We start from the raw sequence: 21,544 nt of genomic DNA, 5'->3' as shown, positions 1-21,544 counted from the left end.
CTTAGAATTACATTGCCACTGTAATGAAGTATAAATTTAGCAGCTGAAATAAACAAATAAAGCCTTACCTATAGAACTTTGATAAGAATAAGCTACAGGGAATGCTGAGTACCTGAACACTAGAGAAGGAGGTCCCCAAGCATATAGTTTAGTATTTTGACTTGACAAGCAGTTTGCATTGGCCCAGCTGATTAAGAGCTACTTTTCTACTTATGACAGACTGATGAGTTGGTTAATAATATTTTCTGCTGTTGCTTTAGTTACATTCATAACTGGCTTATGAGCTGGACAGGAAATGACTTAGGGGCAAAAATCTCAATGTATGAATTGTGCAGTACAGAAATTCTCGGGACCCAGGAAACATTCCAGAAACACTTGAGAAGTGTTCAAATGACATGCTTGTTTTCCCCTGGCCCAGCTGGACAGTGACACAGAGAGCTAGTGGAAGTGTGTCTCACAGCTCAGCTGTGACTCATATAGTGTCCTCCAATATTTTGAATTTTTTTTTTACCATAACTAGTGTAATTTCTCTAAAGGGAAACAACCAGGGTGGTGGGGGAGAGACACCACCAGAGAGAGAGAGAGAGAGAGAGAGAGAGAGAGAGAGAGAGAGAGAGAGAGAGAGAGAGAGAGAGAGAGAGAGAGAGGCCAGCACTACTACCCTACCCCCAGTACTGAAGCATGTTGAAAGATTTATTATTTTAATTATGTATATGGTCTCCCTGTTTGGGGGTATGTACATGTGAGTCAGGTTCCTTCAGAGGCCCTAGATGTCAGATCCTGCTGGAACTGGAGTTAAGGGTGATTGTGTGCTGCCTGATGTGGGTACCAGGAACTAAACATGGGTCGTCAGCAAGAGCAGTGTGTGATCTTGACTGCTGAACCATCTCTCCAGCCCAGCTGGAACTTTCTTCTCTTCTCCAGATATGGCAGTGGTGGCACTAAAAGCCAGGGGTGCCCCGAGAATTAAAGTGCAATTCCTAATCATTTATGTGTTAAAGTCACCATGATGACACACACCCAAGAGAAACAGCCCAGAGGGAGGAAAGATCGGACATGCGTTTTAAAGGTTGTGACCCACTATGTCAGGGAGCACATGGTGAAGCAGAGTAGATCACATCTGGAGCACCAAGGATCAGAGAGACAAAAAGGGGTACAGAAGTATGGACTAGAAAATAAATACAAATGTAAGCTTTTTTACTAAACTCGTACAGAGGATGATGCCCTGTACAAAACACAACAGATTCAGTTTATAAGCAGGGACAAACAGGAAATTGCTCTCTTCTCTGGGGAGACACTGAATATTCAAGATGTAAGACTCAAAGGAGTAAGAGGTCCGGACCCTTTCTCCGGTAAGATAAGATTATGTAGAAATACTTATGTAGAAATGAGTTAATATATAAGACAGAGCTAGCATATAAGAAATGCTAGTAACAAGCCAACAGTTTCATAATTAATATAGCGCCTGCATGTTCATTTGTGACTGATGTGGCTGTGAGACCAGAACTGGGTGGGAAATCACGCTATATCTCCTTCAATAAATAAAGGAGAAAACTGGTAGAAGAAGATTCCCAACCCCAACATAGGATGCCCACACACATATGAGAACATATATGCACATCACACACTCATATGGAAACAGCCAAAGTAGACTTGGAAATGGTGATGATTCATTTGTATTAATCAGGTAAATACAGATCAGAAAGTTTATCTGAAATACCTTTGAGTGTCTAGACATACCCAGTCATAGTAATGACACATCAGATCCAAAAGCCGCATGTACAGGTGAGTTACTGCTACATCTTGAGTATATAAAAATGAAGAGCCAGCCATGGTGGTGCACACCTGTAATCAAAGCACTTGGAGACAGAGGCAGGCAGATCGCTGTGGGTTCAAGACCAGCTTGGTCCACATGAGTTCCAGTCTAGTCAAGGCTACATAGTGAGGGAGAAAAGAAGCCCTTGCTTTTTAGTTATGTAACTAAAATATGCTGTATTCTTTTCATTGGTATCACTAGTTGTATTGGGCTTCATATGACATGTTCCTACATATGTATTATGGTACTTTACTCATATTCCACCCCATTGCTGATCCATTTCTCCTCCCCCAATAGTCTTTTCCTTCTGTTTTCATGAAATATTATATTATATATCACAATTTCTTTATCCATTCAGTGGTTATCTAGGCCAGTTCCAAATCTCAGCTGTAATAAATAGCATAGCAATAAACATAGATGTCCAGGGACCCCTGTGGGATGCTGACTTACTAAAAGACCCTGTGAGTATATACCCATGTGTGTTATAGCTGGATCAGATGGTTGCTCTATTTTCAGTTTTTAGAAAAGCACCACACAGATTTCCATAGTAATAAGGTAGTAATAAGGGTTCCTCCTTTATTTCAATTATTTTTATTTTATTTTGTGGATGTGGGTATTTCCCTGCATGTATACCTGTGTACTATGTCTGGTGTCCAAGGAAGGCAGAGAAGGTTTATAACCCCTAGGACTGGAGTTATATAGACAGTTACAAACTGCCATGCCCAAGCCGGTGCTGGGAATTGAACTTGGAAGAGCAGCCAGTACTCTCTAATTGCTCAGTCATCTCTAGCCCCACATTGGTTTTCTTGTATGATAGCCATTCTCACTGGGATGAGTTGGGATTTTGATGTAAGGATTTTGTTGTTTTGTTTTGTTTAGTTTTGTGTAGACCAGGCTGCCTCCTGAGTGCTGGGATTAAAGGTGTGGGCCACCACCACCCAGGCTTTAATGTAGTTTTTGTTTACATTTCTTTAACCATTAATGATGTTAAATGTTTTATTTTAATATTTATTGGCTCTCTATATTTCTCCTTTAATCTTTATCTCTTTTTTATGTGTATGTTTTGCTTTTATGTATGTCTATGTATCACATGTGACCAGTGCTCATGGAGGTCAGAAGAGGGCACTGGATCCCCTGGGACTGGAGTTAGAGGCAGCTGTAAGCTGTCAGGTGGGTGCTAGGAATCAAACCAAGGTCCTGGAAAAACAGCCAGTGTTGTTAACCACAGAGCCACCTTCCCAACCCTCTCTGTATTTCTTCTATGGAATTCATGTGCCCATTTTAATTGGATAAAAGGAGGCATTTAATGTTTTGAGTTTTTAAAAAATATTCTAAATACTTAAGTCCCTGTCAGATGAGGCATTCCAGGATCCAGACCGAGAGAGTGGTGTTGTTGCCCACAGCATCCAGACCAAGAGAGTGGTGTTGTCCACAGCGGGCTGTGTCATCAATTGTGACAGTTCCCCACAGACATGTCCATGGGCCAGCTTGATCTAGATACTCATTCATTGTGACTCTTCCCAGGTTGTTCTAAAAAGACAATCAATCAATCAATCAATCAATCAATAAATAAATGTGAAGAGAAACCAGAGTAATTTTAGATTGTGTCAAGTTAACAGTTACAAGTAGCCATCACACCTGCCTGCCATCATCCAGGTCATCCAGCCCTTGGAAGGTAGTGGATGCAGGAAGACCTAAAATTAAAAGTTAAAAAGTCATCCTTGGCTAAACACAGACTTAGAAGCTAGCTTAAAGAATAAGATCCATGCCTTCTTGTTTTACTTTTGCCTTAAAGTTATCATGGCTTCTAGTAGTAATCCAATAATTCACAAAGATGAATTACAAAGGAAATATGGTATGGAAAAAATTAACAGGTGTCATAGAAATATTATCTATAATGACATCAGTATTAGAAGAAATGGTCATTGTATTTACACAGAATATTATATAGGTGTTAAAATTATCATCTACATAGTTATGCTTCAATAAGAAAATGTTTAAAGGGAGGCAGAGGCAGGTGGATCTCTGTATTCAAGGCTAGCCTGGTGAGAGAGAGAGACAGACAGACAGACAGACAGACAGACCGAGCATGCATGCATGCATGTATAAGTAATTCATACATTTTTCTGTTCTCAGCTTTTATCACAGCTACATTCTTAGAAAACACTACGTGAGGCAACTCTACCATACAACTGTGCTTTCCCAAGATTCCATTTGCCAGTGGTCAAACGGCAGTTCTATAACATCTAATAGAAACTTCCAGAAATTGGCAACTCTAAGTTTTGTGTCTCCTTGCCTTGCTGGCAGTGAATCACCCTTTGCCTAGTGTGTCTGCTGTGGATACACACTCCTGCCCCTAGTCACCCAGGAGCCATCAAGGTTCCAGCTCACAGTTCATATTTAACTTTTATTTTAGTGGTCTTAACAGTACAAGAGACACAATGCTGGAAATTTGCATCTGCAAAGAAACCTGAAAAGTACCTTTGAAGAACTATCTCAGATACCATAGCAAGAACAAACACATATTGGCAACACGGTGTTTATGTAACTTTTGTTTGTTAGAGGTTGTTCTGTTTTGTTATTGGTTGTCCCAATCTTTCACTATTCCCTATTTAGAGGTATGATTTCTTACAGATGTGTGTATAAGAAACACTTATAGTCACTGTAGAGTTTGATACCATGCAGTTGCAGGGTATCCATTGGAGTTGTGGAATGAATGCATGTTTCATGGACAAAAGGAGACTTGTAAAATATCTAAGACAAAATAGTTCTTGTCCCTTAATTTTTGTAACAGTTGATAAGGAAGCCCAGACCCTTGAGGGCTGGGTAGCTTTGCTGAGTTCCAGTAAATATGGATCTGGGGTTTGAATTCAGGTAATTTGACTCTGTGTTTCTTACTTTAAATTGTGACTCGGAGGTTGAGCATTGACTGCTCTTCCAGAGGTCCTGCATTCCATTCCCAGCAAGCACATGATGGCTCACAACCATACAACCATTTGATGCCCTCTTCTGGTATACAGGCAAGCATACAGACAAAGCACTACATATAACAAGTAATGAGAGAGAGAGAGAGACAGAGAGAGACAGAGAGGGGGGGAGGGAGGGAGAGAGGGAGAGAGGAAGAGAGAGAGAGAGAGAGAGGGAGAGGGAGGAGGAGAGGAGATTAGGTCTTAGTATCTTGTTTTCTTGAAAGAGCTTCCTGAATCATTCTAGTGGGTCAGTTGTAGTTTTGTGAGCCCCTGAAGCTAAAATAGTGCCACTAGAAAGATCTTGGTCCTGTGATTGAGCAGGCTGTCACAGCCTGCTTTCTGCTGCTCTCTTCCTTCTTTGTTTTTTGGCTTTTTCCAACTATCTGTGCTTTGCCTTTTCGTTTATAAGGTAGGGTCTCACTATGTAACTGTGGATGGCCTGGAACACACTATGTAAAGCAGGCTGAACTTGAACTCAGAGTTCTCTGTCTCCTCAGTGCTAAGATTAAAGGCCTGCACCGCCATACCCAACCGTTTATTTTTTTAATTAAATAGATTGTGATGCAACCGACATACGACTGTCTGTACCCATTTAAAATGTAAAACTTTGAAGTGTTTGGTTTTTTGAGAGGGTCTTATTCAGAAACTCACGCTAAAGCCCAGGTCAGCCTAAACATGCCACCCTCCGCTTCTGCATGTTTCCATTTTCTCTCTGATTTCCCTGTTGGTAGTGCTCAGCTGCTCTCCCCATGTCACTGAGATTTGTAGAATTGTATTGGTGAAATCATAGATTTTAATCATGAATTTTCTCCTTTCAAATTGGCTTCTTCCACGTAATCTGATCCATTCACTTTACTCTATGTGTCAATGGGTGGCTTCTTTCCGCTGATGAATGGAGTCATTGTGTGAGCGTTTTTTTCCAGTGATGTGCAAGTTCCACAGTTTTTGCTTATCCAGTTGGGTTTTATGAACACAGTGCTGTGAATGTGCGCTCTTCCTGGGGTAAATAGGAGAATATCCAGTTATGTGTTCACTGCGTGTTTATACGAAACTGAAGAACCATTTGAACATACTCTCTTACTTCCCATTCAGCTAGCTGGGTATGAGAACTGCAGATAGGTGGCCCTGTCCTCGTATGTCAGAGTTCCCACCTTGGGTGCTTTTGAAGGTGCTTTGCTCTGATGGATATAGTGCTACCTCATAGTTTAATCCCATCTAAATTGCGTCTTTACCTTTTTGCCTACTTCTGGGCCATTGTTTGATTAAGAGCTTGTCCCGGTCCTTAGCCCAGTGGCCTTATTCTATAATTGCATATGTCCTTCACATATTTTGAATACAAGTCTTACAGATATACTTGCAAATATTTTAAGCCAGTATATTGCTTCTCTTTATTTTCTGAACAGTACCTTTTAAAGAGTAGGTTGGTTTGTTTTTAAAATTTAGTTATTTTTATTTTATTTGTATGTGTTTTGTCTGTGTATGTCTGCATACCAAATGCATGCAATCTCCTCAGAGGCCAGAAGAAGGCATTAAATCCTCTGGAACCAGAATTACAGAGGAAGATTTATGTATTTTTATTTTATGTGTAAGTGCTTGCCTGTGTGTGTCTGTCTCACATGTGTGCCAGTGCCAGCAGAGGCCACAAGAGGGCGTCAGATCTGGAACTAGAGTTACAGGTGATTGTGAGCCACCTAGTATAGGTGCTGAGAACTAAAGGTGGGTCTTCTGTGAGAACAACAAGAGCTCTTAACTGCTGAGTGGTTTCTCCAGCTGCAAAGGCAGTGTGTGGGGTGGGAGAGTATGTATCTGTATTAGTTACTTTTCTGCCGCTGTGACAAAACACTATGACCAGATGAAAGGGTTTATTTTGGCTATGGCTCCAGAGAGATGAGTCCATCATGCAGGGAGGCATGACCACAGGAGCAGGCCTGGTGGGTGGTAGGATCTGGAAGCTGACTGACATCTTTACACACACACACACATACACACACACACACACACACACACACACACACACAGTGGGGGAGGCGGGAAGTGGAGCAAGGCTATAAAACCCGCAAAGCCCTCTGCGAGTCCCACTGCAAAGTGATACAGCCCCTCATCAAGGCTCCACAGCATGAAAGGCCCACAACCTCCAACACCAGCACCAGTTGGGACCCAGGTGTTCAAACCATGGCCCTTCTTAAGCAGTCTAAGTCTTTTAGCTTCACTGTTGGCTGTGGGTCCACAATTCATTAGGAATTAATTTTTAACACACCGAGTTAGGTGAATAATAATTTCTCTTTAAAAACAATGACTCTTTTATCACTTAGCAGTACTGGTTGTAGATTTCCCCCTCTGTTTTAATTGCCCTAACCACCTCTTTATTGCTATGCCTTTATGGTGACTTGAACTCACTTACTCTTAAGTTCACCAACTTTATTTTCAGAGAATTTTTTGTCTCTCTAGGATCATTTTCACTTTCATATAAATTTATATAACTTCTGGGGTGGGGAGTTGGCTTAGTAGGTAAAATGCTTGCTGTGTTAAGCACAGGGGCCTGGATTTGGATGCCTGGCATTCATGTAAAAGCCATGCATGTTAACATGCACTTTTAACATCTATGCTGGGAGCTGCAGATAGGAAGTCATGAGGGTTCACAGGCCAGCCAGCTAGCCAGTCAGTAAGCCCCAAATTAAAAAATAACACTGGAGGCCATGTTGATGTCCTTGGTTTATGCTGCCGCTGAGGCCATGATGGTGTCTGTGGCCCATGGTGCAGCAAAGAGCCATGTTGATGCCTGTGGTCTGTTCTGTCACCTGGGTCCATGTGGATGTGTGTGGTCCGTGATGGTGCCAGAAACCATGTGGATGTCTGTGACCCATGTTCCCACTGACTGTAAAGGGCAGAAAAGCTACTTATTCAGTAGTATAGATGACTGAAGACTCAAAGTTGAGAAAAAGGGACATAGAAGGATTCTGTGACAACCCCTAATCTAACTCCACCCTACCCCACAGAAAAGTAATTGTCTAGACAGAGAGCCGTGGAAGAGAACTCTTAATGATTGTGATAAGGGTGCTGATATGTAGCTCTCCACAATTGAGAGCTTCTGGTATGGTATGAGTGCAGGTGGGGACTCAGTTTTCTTTAAGGGGCTGGCTACCGGGAGTTTGACCATACATAGGCAACGCAAGTTGGACTTGGTTCTTTTTGTTTGTTTGTTTTTTGGTAGGGAAGGTCACAAGGATGGGGCGTGTGGACCTGGGAAGTGAGTATGACTTGGGGTGCATGCTGTGAAAGTCTCAAAAAGTCAATAAAAATACTGTGTTGGGGGAAAAATTGAATTAGAAAATAGTTGAGGAAGATACCTGATGTTGACTGACCACTGGTCTTCACACATGTACTCACGGGTGTGCAAGTGCATGCACACACAATCTTCAACTTTATCAACTATGGGGAGAGTTGACAGGTCACACTGATTGGGGGGAGGGATAATGTTGGGTCTTGCAATTCTGGAACATGGTATATATACTGTATCTAATGTGTAAGAAATACTAGCCTGAGTCAGGAAAAATGTCCCAGGCACTAGCTGGTCTTCCAGAGGACTAGGGTTCAATTCCCACCACCCATAGGGTAGCTTACCCATAAGCAGTGAACAGGCATACATGCAGGCAAAATACCCATACATGTAAAGTTAAAAGAAAATGCCTGTTTATTAATGTAATCATTACCCATGCTTCATGTACCACTTGTATCATGTGATACAGAGAAAGGTTGATAGCACATAATATAAGTTCTTAGATTAAAATAAGTATTTGAATAAACTTTCTAGGATTTTCTTTCTGGTTTTTGGAAAGTGGTTTTAGAGGTGTCCTGGCTGTCCTGGAACTTGCTATGGAAACCAAACTGGCCTTGAAGTCACTTAGTCCTCCTTCCTGAGATTAAAGGTGTGAACCATCTACTCCCAGTGGGTTTCCCTTCTGTGCCCCAGTATATTCTCTCTCCACTTTGAGGCCATCACATTTGTTAACTAGTGCTTTGGGTAGATTTTTTTTTTTTTTTTTTTTCCTCCAGTCCTGGAATGGAACCCAGGGTCATGTGTAGGCTAGCCAAACATTCTCTTGCTGTAGTTTTTGGGGATTTTTAGCACGTCATCCATCACTTTTTCACGTGGTATCAGTGTTAGGCAGAACACTGACTTCCACATACACAGAAGGAAATGTCAAATTCACATCTCAATAGAGTGAGTAAACTTACTGTGCTAACTTCTTTTACTTTTAATCCATTCCTTAACAGATATAAGACACCCTGAAGAACTTTCCCTCTTAAAAAAGCCCAGAGATCCCACAAAGAAAAAAAAGAAAAAGCTAGATGACCAGTCTGAAGATGAAGCACTTGAATTGGAAGGACCACTTATCACTCCCGGATCAGGTGAGACCAGACTAAACAAGGGCAGGGCATGAAGGCCCATGGTGTGTGTTGTTAAGGGTGTGTGGGGCATATAGGTCAGGAAAGTGGTCCAGGCCTCTTCACCCTCTCTTCTCAGTCATACTAGTGCTGTGTACGTCCCCTCATGCACTGGTCATCATATGTTAGTAACTAAATCGAAGAAGAAACCTGGATCTTTGCTCAGGTCTGGAAAGGATAGTGCCATAATTGGATTAATACTTTAGTTTGCATAAATTGAAAGCTTTTTGATAGGTAGACTGGGTGGGGGGAACTATTTTGTTGACACATTAGTACCTAAAACCTTACTTGTAATTTCTTAAGACCTTTTCTGTGGTCTGTATATCCTGGTCTCTTTGCATCCCTACCTTTTTCTTTAGAAGTCATTCTCTGGAGAAACAATCTCACATTCCCACCCATTCCTTCCCCAAGCTGAATTAATATTCTCCTATCTTTAGACTTTTTGTGTTTAATATACCAAGTTGTGTCTCCTAATAATTGTGCATTCCTTGGAGTCTCTCTCTTTTTTTTTTTTTAAACCAAGACCTGTTCAGCATATGGCATACATTAGGCACATTAGGTAAGTAGGCAATGACTTGTCACTGGAAGACAGAGACTACATAGTTCTTTAGCCTGAACATGGACGTGTCTGAACATCATGGTTGCCACATTCCATTGACCACTTGGGATGACCCTTGTTGCTATAGATGTTTGAACTCACTTTACTGATGTAATTCATTCCTGGCCATTTACTTTCTGGCATGGTCATAATAAAAGCCAACATTTATGAGGCGCAAACCATGCATTATCTACATTTATATAATGAACTTTACCAATGGAAACTGGATTCCCGCACCAGCCTTTTGAGGTAGATGTGTAACTCATTTTTAAAATGGTTAGATTTGTAACACAAGGAAACTAGGGAAGTATGCTTTCTGTTAATATTCATACATTTGATATATTTTGAGAAATAAAGACAAGACATTGTACTTATTGCTCTCAAGTTTCTTATTTGTAAAACAATTTTTTTAAATTAAAGATGTTATACATAAATGTTAAATGAATTAGAAAACATTCTAGGAATTCAGAGACTGGTGTCACTCATCTTAATTAAGGTGTATTCATTCTTATGGGTTTAGAAATTTAGTTTGTGAATTCTTCATTTGTCTGATTTTTTTGTTTGTTCAGTTGGGTTTTTGGTTTGTTTGTTTGTTTGTTTGTTTGTTTCGAGACAGGGTTTTTCTTTGTAGCCCTGGCTGTCCTAGAATTTGCTCTATAGACCAAACTAGCCTTGAACTCACAGGATTCACCTGCCTCTGCCTCCTAAGTGCTGATATTAAAGGCGTCCACCACCACATCCTGCTATTGTTTGTTTGATTTTTGAAATAGGGTCTCAGTATAGACCAGGTTATCCTCAAACTCACAGAGATCTGCCTCTGTCTCTGCCTCTGCTTCGTTAGTACTTAGTACCAGAGGTCAGAACTTTATTGTAAAGAAATGGCAGAAACAGACAAAGATCATTCTGGTAAAAGCAAAGTATAAGAGGTAGATCTTTCAGCGAAGCCAGTTCTTGAGGGAGAAGCCTCCAGAGTAGTTAAGACCACAGTGGAGGGTGTGTGATGGCAGGTGATTTATTAGTGTGTTATAGAACAATTGGTTTCTGAATTATTTACAAAGAAAAAATTTTAGAAAGATTGTTGAATTTACTAATAATCATTTTGGAGGAGGAAACACAGTAAAAGAGAATAGTTGTGACATAATTTTTAAAAAGACATTTTGGTCTTCCTTCAGTGTTTCTGATGGAGGCTCTAAAACTCTTATAATAAAAGCCAGGAAAGAGGTTGCTGCAACAGCAAGCACCTTCTAACCATACCCGAGTCTATGCTAATGGGATAACTTTTGGAAAGCCCTGAAGGATGGGACTGCTTATCTGAAAACCAACTATATGATTCGAGGCTGGCACCACCCACACCTCCCATCTTGTGGAAGGGAAAAGGGCTGGAGGCTGAGTTGAGCATTGTTACAGTTATGAAATCCCTGTGGCTAGTAGCTCATAAAACACATTTATTTAGCTGACAGTGTGGTGGTTCAAGGGCATGCATGATGCAAACATGGTTAAAGATCTCCATGACATACTACCATGCATGAAGGAAAAGATACCAGAGTAAGCCTCAGGGGTTAGGCTTTTAAAACAACTCCCTCAAAAGAACTTCCCAGAATTCTACAAGCATTATCTCATTTCCTTCAGAGGCAGTGTACCAGTGGCCCGAGTTCTCGGACTAGACACTGTCTCTTAAGGGTCTAGTACTTCTGCTTCTCAATGCCACCACATTGGGAACCAAACTCACCTCTTTTGTCCCTGGAAACAATCACATCATCACAACAAAACCATGGTGATAACGGGAAACTATCCTGCCTTTGTAGTTAAGCCCCCATCTAAACCCAAAAGAAAGAGAATCGGGGCTTCTTGGTTGGTGAATTTACCCAGGTGCTGTGAGGAGTGTTCCCAGAGAGAGGACGTAGATTGCCTGCCATGTAATGTGACCCTCTCCCATCTGCCTGTGCCAGAGTAGACTCCTTTTGTTATGAATTAGTGATTTAGTGAGAGTTTCAGAGTTTTTCAGCCATTCTAGCAAATTATGAAGACAGCCAAAGGCACTATGTTCTAGAGCCGGGATTAGACGCTCAAGTGAGCACGTAGCCCCAGAAGTCACCCAGTGTTAACAGGTAACAGTGGAAGTCTCTTCCAACCAGAATAAGGGATACTTTGGGCCAGGTAGTGTCTTCAAAATATAAATACAACATACTAAAAAACACCTTTAGTGTGTGTCTGCTGGTCAGCGTTCTGAATCCTTTATATAAGTTTGGGGCAGGAGGCTCACACATGTGTGCAATGCCCAAAGATGCCAGAACACTGTGTCAGATCTCCCAAGCCTGGAGTTACTGATGGTTGTAAGCCACCCTGCATGGGTGCTGGGAACAGAACTCTGGTCCTCTGGAAATTGCAGAACAATAAGACTTCTGAAGCAAAGTCCAGATTTTTACATCTCTTTCTTCATGGTGTTTTGTAATTACTCATCCTCTCTTATTTTAGTAAGTTGGTTTTGTTTCAGTTGAGGGTAGCCTTGCTATGCAGGCCATTCTGATCTCACACACAGAGAGCAGCAGTGACCCTCACACCTTTACAGCCTGCAGCCCTGAGCTGCCACACTGGTGAGGAAGTTGTTTTCACCTTTTTTAAATAATATCCCTAGAGCAATCAACTCAGCTGTCCTGACCCTGTCTGTGCTTTTTGCATTTGCCTGTTCCAACTTTACTCCAACAACAATTAAATTGGCTTGAATAGTTTGGGTGTACAGAGTCATTTGTTGTTGGGTTGGGGGGGGCAGTGGGGGAGAGTGGGATTTCACTCTAGTTTAGAATTCATGATCTCCTCCCCTGCCTAACTTGTGGCTAGTTCCTTTCCACTCTGACAACCACTGCTATTTATTTCTGGACTGTGTGTCATTCTCGGGTTCTTCCCTCGAGCTTGCCTTCAGTGTCCTAAGGACACTGCTGGACAGCTTTGCAAGAGACCTTTTTTTTTTTTTCATTTTGAGATTTATTTATGTAATTTTATGTGTGTGGGTGTTACGCCTGCATGCGTTTGCCCACACCATGTGTGTGCAGGCCTCACAGAGGCTAGAAGAGGGTGTCAGAGCCCTGGAGCCAGAGCACTGGAGTTAGAGACACTTGTAAGTGTGTAGAGATACTTGTAAGTGTGTGTTCGTGTGTGACCAGTCTTACCCACTGAGCCATCTCTGTGGCGCATTCAGGAAATCTTTATAGGAAAAAGAGTTACATTGAAAGGCTGCTACTATTGAAGGCCAGGTTCTTAGAGCAACTTATTTTCCCAAACAGGACATGCAGTGCTAATGTTTACCTCTAGCCTTGGTTCTGACTAGTAGGTAGTATGAGAAATTCAAACTGAATCAGTTGCCTGGAATCAGATACCCCAGGAAAGGGAGAGCCAAGTTTTGTCAAATCCACCCTTAAGCACTAACCATCTAGCCACATGACTCTGCCCCCTTATTGAGGACACAAAGGCCCTAAATTTAGCAGTGTTGCGTAGCCAAAGGCCAGACTCTTTTACTGATTATTTTTTAAACTTTGATTACTTTAAAGAAAAAGAAATAAACTTCAGTTCCTTAAGGAACCCATACTGTATACTGTGTGAATCAATAAGATTAAGTTTAAGGTTGCCCACATTCAAAACTGCGACATTGTCAGTCTCGGGAAACTGGGTGAGCTTTGTAGCCCTGAAACCAATGGTAACTACATGTGTGCAAGGAATACTAACTAAGACACACAATTGTTTCAAGTATCCAGAGGTGGCTTGAAATAGCTTCTGAGTATGAGAAAGATGAGAAAACCCTGTTTATGTAGATAGTAGCAGAATCTGAAGCATTAAGTGATGTTGTTGTGGTTTATTATTTAAGTTCTTTTCCCCCTGCTACCCCCAATTATGCTAATAGTGATAGAATGTAAGAAAGCTGGCTGAGCTGATAGAAAACTGCTCACTTTTCACACACACACACACACACACACACACACACACACACACACACGAGTGAATCAGTCTAAAAGAGAAACAGCTTACGCCTTTAATACCAGCACTGGAGACCTATATGAAATAGGAGCAGGGTCTTGGATTCTAGCATTCAGTTACCAGCCATGTTGAGGGCAGAAGAGATTGTTTCCAGGCACAGGGAAGAATCTCCATTTCAGCTTTGGAAGAGGTAAGAGCTACTGGCTGGCTGCTTTGCTTTCCTGGTCTGAATTCAGGCAAGCTTTGTTAAATCATAAACAATATGTCACCACAAAAGACTAGTATATAATGCATATTGTTCTTCAGTCTGAATATTTTTTCCACTGACCAATGCCCTTTCTACATGCAACAGAGAGTCTCCCAAGTCCTTTTAAATGCTCTCAAAAGCTACTGTGTGCAAAAATTATTTATCTATTCTCTACTGCGTGGCATTATCTTACCATGTAAACTGCAGAACATTGCTCTAGTCCACGTTCCCATCAGTCACATGAATATACCCTTTTCATTCCCTCTTCCCAGTGTTGAGTATTGTAAATCTTTACACATCTTTTTACATTTGGCAATAAACAGTATCTCAGGGTTACTTTCTTCCTCGTTTCCTTGATAGGTGCTATAAACACTGGGATGGTAGAATGCTATTTCATAAATAAGCCTTTAGCTCTTCTTATTCTGTTGTTGTTTTTTTTTTTTTTTTTGCATGTCTAGACTGTTATTTCTTATTTGTATTTCAGTCTTTGATATTATCCTCACCTGCACATAAGCATTGTGTTCCAATACAGCAGCCCTCCCAAGAGCCATGTGAGACTGTAGTGAATTGTGTATAGGGCCCAGAATATAGTGCTCTTTGGATGGTTTTCCTTTTGAACTATTTCTGTTTAGTTTTGAAGTTATTTCTCCATATTTTGTTGCTATCTAAATCTGTTATTTCATCTTACTCTGTTTGACTTCTGCCTGAAATAGATACAAAAGCAGGCAAATAGGAAAACAAGTTAGGGTTAGCCTTTGAGCTGGCCCTGAAGGAATTTAAACTATGCATGCCCTCTGACCCAGCAGTGCAGCTAGAATTGGGAAATAAGTACAAACCTCCTGAAGCTTTGCTTGCTTTGCCACCAACAGTCTAAGCAATCGGACACACATGGGTTGGGAATGGTTTGATTTGTACTGCATGAAGGCAGTGTGCAAGCAACCAAGACTAGTTCCTGGCATGGCCCCACAGCTTGCTGCCTGCCTCTTGACTGTGAGCAAGTCCTTTAGCCTGGGTGCCTCAGTTTTGTTCTCCAGGGTGAAAATAGGTTTGTCAGGACACTAAATGAGTTGTTATTCTGTAGTATCCATAAAACAAATAGGAATTATGAACGCAGACTAGGATTAAGAGTCGGCTCCACTAACACACTTTCTGTGTTGTAAACTTTATAGAGTTGTAAATTTTAACTTTACTTGGATCTAAATAATTCTAGTACGTCACACTAGGAAAAAAATGTCAATATTCTGACATTCTTCATGAAAGGTTTTTTCAACAGATTTTTTTTTTTTAAGTGAGCAGGTTTCTGCCTATTAGTTAGTATTTTCCCATTATACTGCATTTATGTGTACTCCCTTAGCAGAATCAGTCTGCCCAGATGAGCTGGAGAAGGGGTTCCTGCCTTTGGTAAGTATGGGCACCATTACCCTTTCTGTGCCATGATTTTAAGTTTAACAGTGGCTCACTCCTTAGAGAGCTATGTCCCAATGTCTCCTCTAAAGGCTGAAACAGAGTTCATAGTTCCTCTCTGGGCCCCACAGCATTCCGATGGGCAGGTTGTTTGAGCACAACCCAGGACAAGGGATATCGGGTCAGATATGGCTGGCTGACAAGATCTACTATGTTCAGTGAAAGTCCTTCCGTTTCACCCTGCCTTCTTCCTGCTTCTGTGCTCACACAGGGGTGGGAAGGAGGACTCCTACGCATATCCCTCAGCTAGATAACGGGGAGAGTTATTAACCCTCCTCTTTCCACATCCAGTGACAATGTAGCAGCAATTGCATGTTTTCTTTTTTAAAAACATGGTTGTAGCAAGAGAATCAGTCAGGAGGGTTGCTCTTAAGTTTGAGTACCGTGATGTGAGACCCTGTCTCACGAAACAGGCAGAGTTAAGACATATTTTTACTTGATGTCTTAGTCTCAATTCTGTTATTCAGGTGTACAAGCATGTGTTACATCATTAGCTAGTGTGTTTTATTTACATAGCCGCTATTGTATGCCTAGCCCTGTCATAATGAAGGGCACTTAAGATAAATGAGGTGGCACTGCTGACTTTAGTTCAGCTGTGTATATAAACCAGATCATGGTAGGCTTGATCAAAGCACAGCTTCATTTGGCATTGGACAAAATATTGTTGTGTTTCTGTTGAAGCTCCTGAGGTTTTGATGTGCTCACTCATGGTTCACAGTTGGGGCAAGTCTGTTTCCCCCTTTCCTGTTTCCTCTTCATTCTTTTGTCTTCTGTTGTTGCCTCTCCTTTGCCTTCTGAACTCCTTTCTTTCCTTTCCTCTAGGCATCGATGTTCTTTACATTGGCCCCCTGAAAGGTGAGCCTCAGCACAATCACACACAGTGTCGGTCTGTGCGCTTCAGCTAGAGCTTTATTTTCTAGTTCCTTCCAAGCGGCTTTCTATTCAGGATTGCTGCCACTTTAATCATATCACGGCTTTGGTACCACGTGTTCTGTTGTGCGAGCAGTTATTTTGTGTTTGAGGCAGGTAAATAATGTGCTAAGCTTTCCTTCCAGATTGAAGCTTGTGGCTCATTGTGCTTCCTGCCGTAGTGTGTGTCCTTACTGAGTTAAGAGTCAGAGCCTGTCCTCACAGCCACCTCTTCTCACTTACTAGGAAGCATATACTCAAGTCCTGGACTTTACAGTAAAACAATGACCCCCACTTATGATGCTCATGATGGAAGCCCCTTGTCACCAACTTCTGCCTGGTTTGGTGACAGTGCCCTGTCAGAAGGCAATCCTGGGATACTTGCTGTCAGTCAGCCGGTAACATCACCAGAAATACTGGCAAAGATGTTCAAGCCTCAAGCTCTTCTTGATAAAGCAAAAACCAACCAAGGGTAAGTTTTTGGTTTTTTTGAGACAGGATGTCTCTATGTATCCCTGGCTGTCCTGGAATTCTCTGTGTAAACCAGGCTGGCCCTGAACTCACAGAGATCTGCCTGTCTCTGCCCCCTGAGTGCTGGGATTTAAAAAGGCATACATCACCAGGCCTAGCCGAGGGTTAAGTTTTAAGAGGCCAATCACAAGCAGAAAATGTAGCTGGTGGGGGTAGAATGTTTGGCTAATTATGTTTGCATTGCTCAGCACTCTTCTTCAATTCATCCAGGTGGCTTGACTCCTCAAGGTCGCTAATGGAGCAAGATGTGAAGGAAAATGAGGCCTTGCTGCTGCGGTTCAAATACTACAGCTTTTTTGATTTGAATCCAAAGGTATCAAGACTCTAAAGGGATATTTTCTGCCTCTATTTCCCGCCTCATTTGAGTGTTCAGAAACTGTAGCAAATTTTGGATGATATTCAAAACCCAGACCTTTAGGCAAAGGTGTTTTCTGAATAAATGTGGTATTTTCCTGGGCTGGAAGAATAGTTAAACTTTTCCTCTTTTGATAAGGTAATTGCATTGTCTTTGATGTGTTTCAAAGGTACTGGTTCCTTTTATAAAATTTAATATCTACAATTTATATTGTAAGGTAAAGAATAGTTTTCTAAGCTGGGCAGTGGTGGTGCACACCTTTAATCCCAGCACTTGGGAAGCAGAGGCAGGCAGATAGATCTCTGTGAGTTTGAGACCAGCCTGTTCTACAGAGCAAGTTCCAGGACAGGCTCCAAAGCCACAGAGAAACCCTGTCTTGGGAAGAAAAAGGGAAAAAAAAAAAAAGTGGAATAGTTTTCTGAAAAATTACTCTTTGTATTTTGAGGGGTTTTTGTTGTTTATTTTTATTACTTATTTTTGTTTTTCTTGAGACAGGGTTTCTCTGTGTAGCTCTGGCTGTCTTAGAACTCACTCTGTAGACCAGGCTGGCCTTGAACTCAGAGATCTGCCTGCCTCTGCCTCCTGAGAGCTAGAATTAAAGGTATGTATCACCACACTGGGCTTTATATTATTTTATAGTCTACATTTTTATCGTATCTGATAACTAACCATTGTTACCTGATTTCTGTAACTGGTGAGTCTGCTCTGCTATAACTACTTTTCTGCTGCAAGCTAACTTTGCAGTGAAAGTCTGTTGTTTTTCCCCAGGGATGGTCACAGAGGTTTGCAGTTTTTAGGGGAAAGAGCCTGTCCTGGCTCCCTGCTATCTCCATGTCTCAATTTTACTTACTGTCTAGAGCAGTGGTTCTCAACCTTCCCAATGATGCGACTCCCAACCATAAAATTATTTTCGTTGCTACTTCATAACTAAAAGGGTCAGAATCTACAGGTTGAGAACCACTGATCTAGTGTCTTATCTTTCCTTGTGTGCTCAAGTAATTCTTTACATAACATATATACAGCAAATTGCATATAATAGAACAATAACAGTTGTATTTTCTGGCTACATTATATCTTAGTTGTAGGTTGGGTAGTAAAATGTTTGGTTAGCATTTTAAGAGAATGCTGCTTTTTGCTAATATAATTAAATGGACAGTCTAATGACATAGATACACATACTTTCCAAAAGTATGTCTGTACTGTCTGTTTTGAATATTTAAAATAACTCATCCTCTGTGAGTAAGGTATTTCCCAAAGTAACTAATTTGCTCTCACACTGGGTTCTGTTGTATCAAGTAAGAATAACAATGTTAAAATCTGCATTTGTACCTTATTTTAATTCTTTCCAACTAGATTTCTCATTTTTCCCTCTCCTTCCCCCTCCTCCGGTGTCTGCTCTTTGAATCCAGCCATTCTGTGTAGGCTTCTTGGAACTTAATATGAAACACAGGCTGGCCTCAGACTTGTGATCCCTCAGCCTCTGGGTGCTGTTTTACAAGCCTCTGTCAGTACCCAGTTTTGTGGACTTTGTGTTTGAGACATGACCTTGCTGGGCAGCCTGAGCTGGCCTAGAAACTAAGGATTCCCCTGCTTTGGCTTTCCAAGTGCCAGCACAGCAGTCATGTACCCCTGTCTTCCTTCAAGTTAGACTTGGTGCACTGAAACTACAATACTTAGTTGTTACATGAACCCCCTTTTTTTCTTCAGTGCAAGAGATCAAATCCTCTCTCTGTCAGGTAACCCCTTCAGCCTACTGAGCTGTGTCCCTGAGTAATTTTCTTGTCATATTTTATGTCAATTTGAATAGAAAACTAGATGTTATCTATAGTCATCTGACACTAATAGATCTCTTCCTTTTTTAGACTTAATCATTTGATAATGAATATATAATTTTCATATTCACTTTTTTGTTGTGCTTTAGCAGGGTGTTGTGATACAAGCTTGGTATGGTAACACCCAGGAGGATCTCTGAATTCAAGACTAGTTAGTCTAAACAGAAAGTTGCAGGCCAGCCAAGGCTACATGGTAGTGAGACAGACCCTGGTCTCAAAAAGGTGGGGAGGGTGTGCTAGAGAGGTGGATCACTGGTTAAGAACTCTTGCAGAGGACTTGGGTTTACTTCTCAGCACCCACTCCGTAGCTTACACGCATTCATAACTGCAGTTCCAGGGGACCAAACAGACACCACGCATGCATGTAAATGTTCACACGTATATGGGAGTAAAACACTCATAAAACAATTTTATTAAAAAGGAGAGGCTGCTTAAAGACTTATTATTTTTAAACTTCAGTGTATGGTAGTACAGGTGCCCACAGAGGCCAGAGATGTCAGAACTCCTTGGGAGCTGGAATTACAATTATGTGTCCTCTTACATGAGTGCTAAAGGACTTTACTCCGTTCCTCTGTAGTAGCTGGACCATCCCTCCAGCCTCAGAGGTGAATAGTTCCCTTTGAGAACTTTCTGGTATCGAAGACTATGTTAAAGCCTGTGTTTCCTTCCTTCTGCAGTATGATGCCATCAGAATCAATCAGCTTTATGAGCAGGCCAAGTGGGCTCTTCTCCTGGAAGAGATCGAATGCACCGAAGAAGAGATGATGATGTTTGCAGCCTTGCAGGTAACAGCGACATGGTGAATGATTCTTAACGGGGAAGGGGAGAGCGGTGTAGCAATTATGCAGGCATTTGATAGTGGTGTTAAAATGGCATGTGGGGCTGGCAAGATGGCCCAGCAAGCAGATGCTTGCTACCAGGCATGGTAACTCAAGTTTGATATTCAGGACCTACTTAGTGGAAGGAGAGAACCAGCTTCCAAAAATCTTCTGAGGCTGGGCATAATGGCACACCTTTAATCCCAGCCCTGGGGAGGCAGAGGCAGATAGTGCTGTGTGGGTCTAGGGTAGCTAGGGCTACATGCTGAAATTGTTTTTAATGTTGTCCTTTGACCTCCATGTGCACACATGCATGGCACTTGCACACACATACTAAATCAATGAACATTTTTAAACATTGAAAGTGGACATTTATAAAAGTAAACGTGATTATTTATTTTTACTTCTTATTTTGGTTTTTCTAGACAGGGTTTCTCTGTCCTGAAATTCACTGTAGCCCACACTGGCTTCAAACTCAGAGCTCCACCTGCTCTGCCTCCCAAGTTTGGGATTAAAGTTGTGTGCCACCACAACCCAGCTAATGATTTTGTTGTTGTTTTAAAATATTTAAGAATCAGAGCTGGAGAGGTGGCTCAGAGGTTAAGAGTACTGGCCGCTTTTCCAGAGGTCCTGAGTTCAATTTCCAGCAACCACATGGTGGTTTACAACCATCTTTAATGAGATCCAGTGCCCCCTTCTGGTGTACAGGCATACATGCAGGCAGAACACTGTATACATAATAAATAAATCTTTTTTTTTCTCCCTCAGACAGGATTTCTTTGCAGCTTTGCTGCCTGTCCTGGAACTCATTCTGTAGAACAGGCTGGCCTCAGACTTACAGAGATCTACCTGTCTCTGCCTCCCAAGTTCTGGGATTAAAGGCATGTACCACTGCCCAGCTGTGTGTGTGTGTGTGTGTGTGTGTGTGTGTGTGTGTGAGAGAGAGAGAGAGAGAGAGAGAGAGAGAATCGGTGTTACTTTTAGTTACTTTCCTGTATCTTATGGGGGAAAATGGTCTTCTCCCTCCCAGTGATTAGTAACGTGAAGTTAACTCAGTTTTCTCTTAGAAATAAAATACTAAAAATATTAAATTGATGATAAGACCTGTTGCAAATTGGGTGTGACAGAAATAACACCTTTAAATAATAGAGTTCAAGAGATAGGGATAAACATAAGTGTTTTAAAATATTAAGTAGAAAGCTAATGTTTCTTTAAACTAGTATTTTTCCACATGTGAGCCTTAGATACCCAATACTTCAGAATTAAAGTGGTACTTATTAAAAAATTAATACTCCCATTACTGATCGTCCCTCCAGTGGAATGGCTTTAGACAGATTAGTGTTCTTAGAAGCAGTGAGGTCCAAGACTGATTCTCTTTCAGATGTCGGTATGTCTGAGTGGAGCTTTGGCAAGCATTCCTGGGCTGTGATGGGATTCTAGCCTTCCCTAAGGTCCCAATGCAATTGATATTCTTTAAATAGAAATGGGAGAATCGAGGCTGGCCCTCAGTAAAGAAGCTCTCACCCTGAGGATTTCACTTTTCTCAAAACAGAAAATCACTCAGCCTTCCAAATGCACCAGTGCACCAGG

The 21,544-nt window shown here is 41.5% G+C and overlaps 1 protein-coding gene across 6 annotated transcripts in view; it reads left to right on the top strand.

The window, feature by feature from the left end:
• Fermt2 (FERM domain containing kindlin 2) overlaps positions 1–21,544 on the top strand; it is a 65,004-nt gene that overhangs the window by 31,537 nt on the left and 11,923 nt on the right. For 3 of the 6 annotated variants that reach the window (XM_051177055.1, XM_051177058.1, XM_051177056.1), the window contains exons 4-8: positions 9,061–9,195; positions 16,332–16,364; positions 16,665–16,890; positions 17,160–17,262; positions 19,814–19,921. In XM_051177055.1, coding sequence (XP_051033012.1) covers positions 9,061–9,195; positions 16,332–16,364; positions 16,665–16,890; positions 17,160–17,262; positions 19,814–19,921 — 605 coding nt within the window. The remainder of the gene's footprint in view (positions 1–9,060; positions 9,196–16,331; positions 16,365–16,664; positions 16,891–17,159; positions 17,263–19,813; positions 19,922–21,544) is intronic. The other 3 variants (XM_051177061.1, XM_051177060.1, XM_051177057.1) reach the window with 1 other exon arrangement.

Source organism: Phodopus roborovskii, unplaced genomic scaffold (assembly GCF_943737965.1).
Source record: "Phodopus roborovskii unplaced genomic scaffold, PHOROB, whole genome shotgun sequence".
NCBI lineage: Eukaryota > Metazoa > Chordata > Mammalia > Rodentia > Cricetidae > Phodopus > Phodopus roborovskii.
Note: the sequence above shows the minus strand (reverse complement) of the source record. Positions and strands in the feature narration are given on the sequence as shown.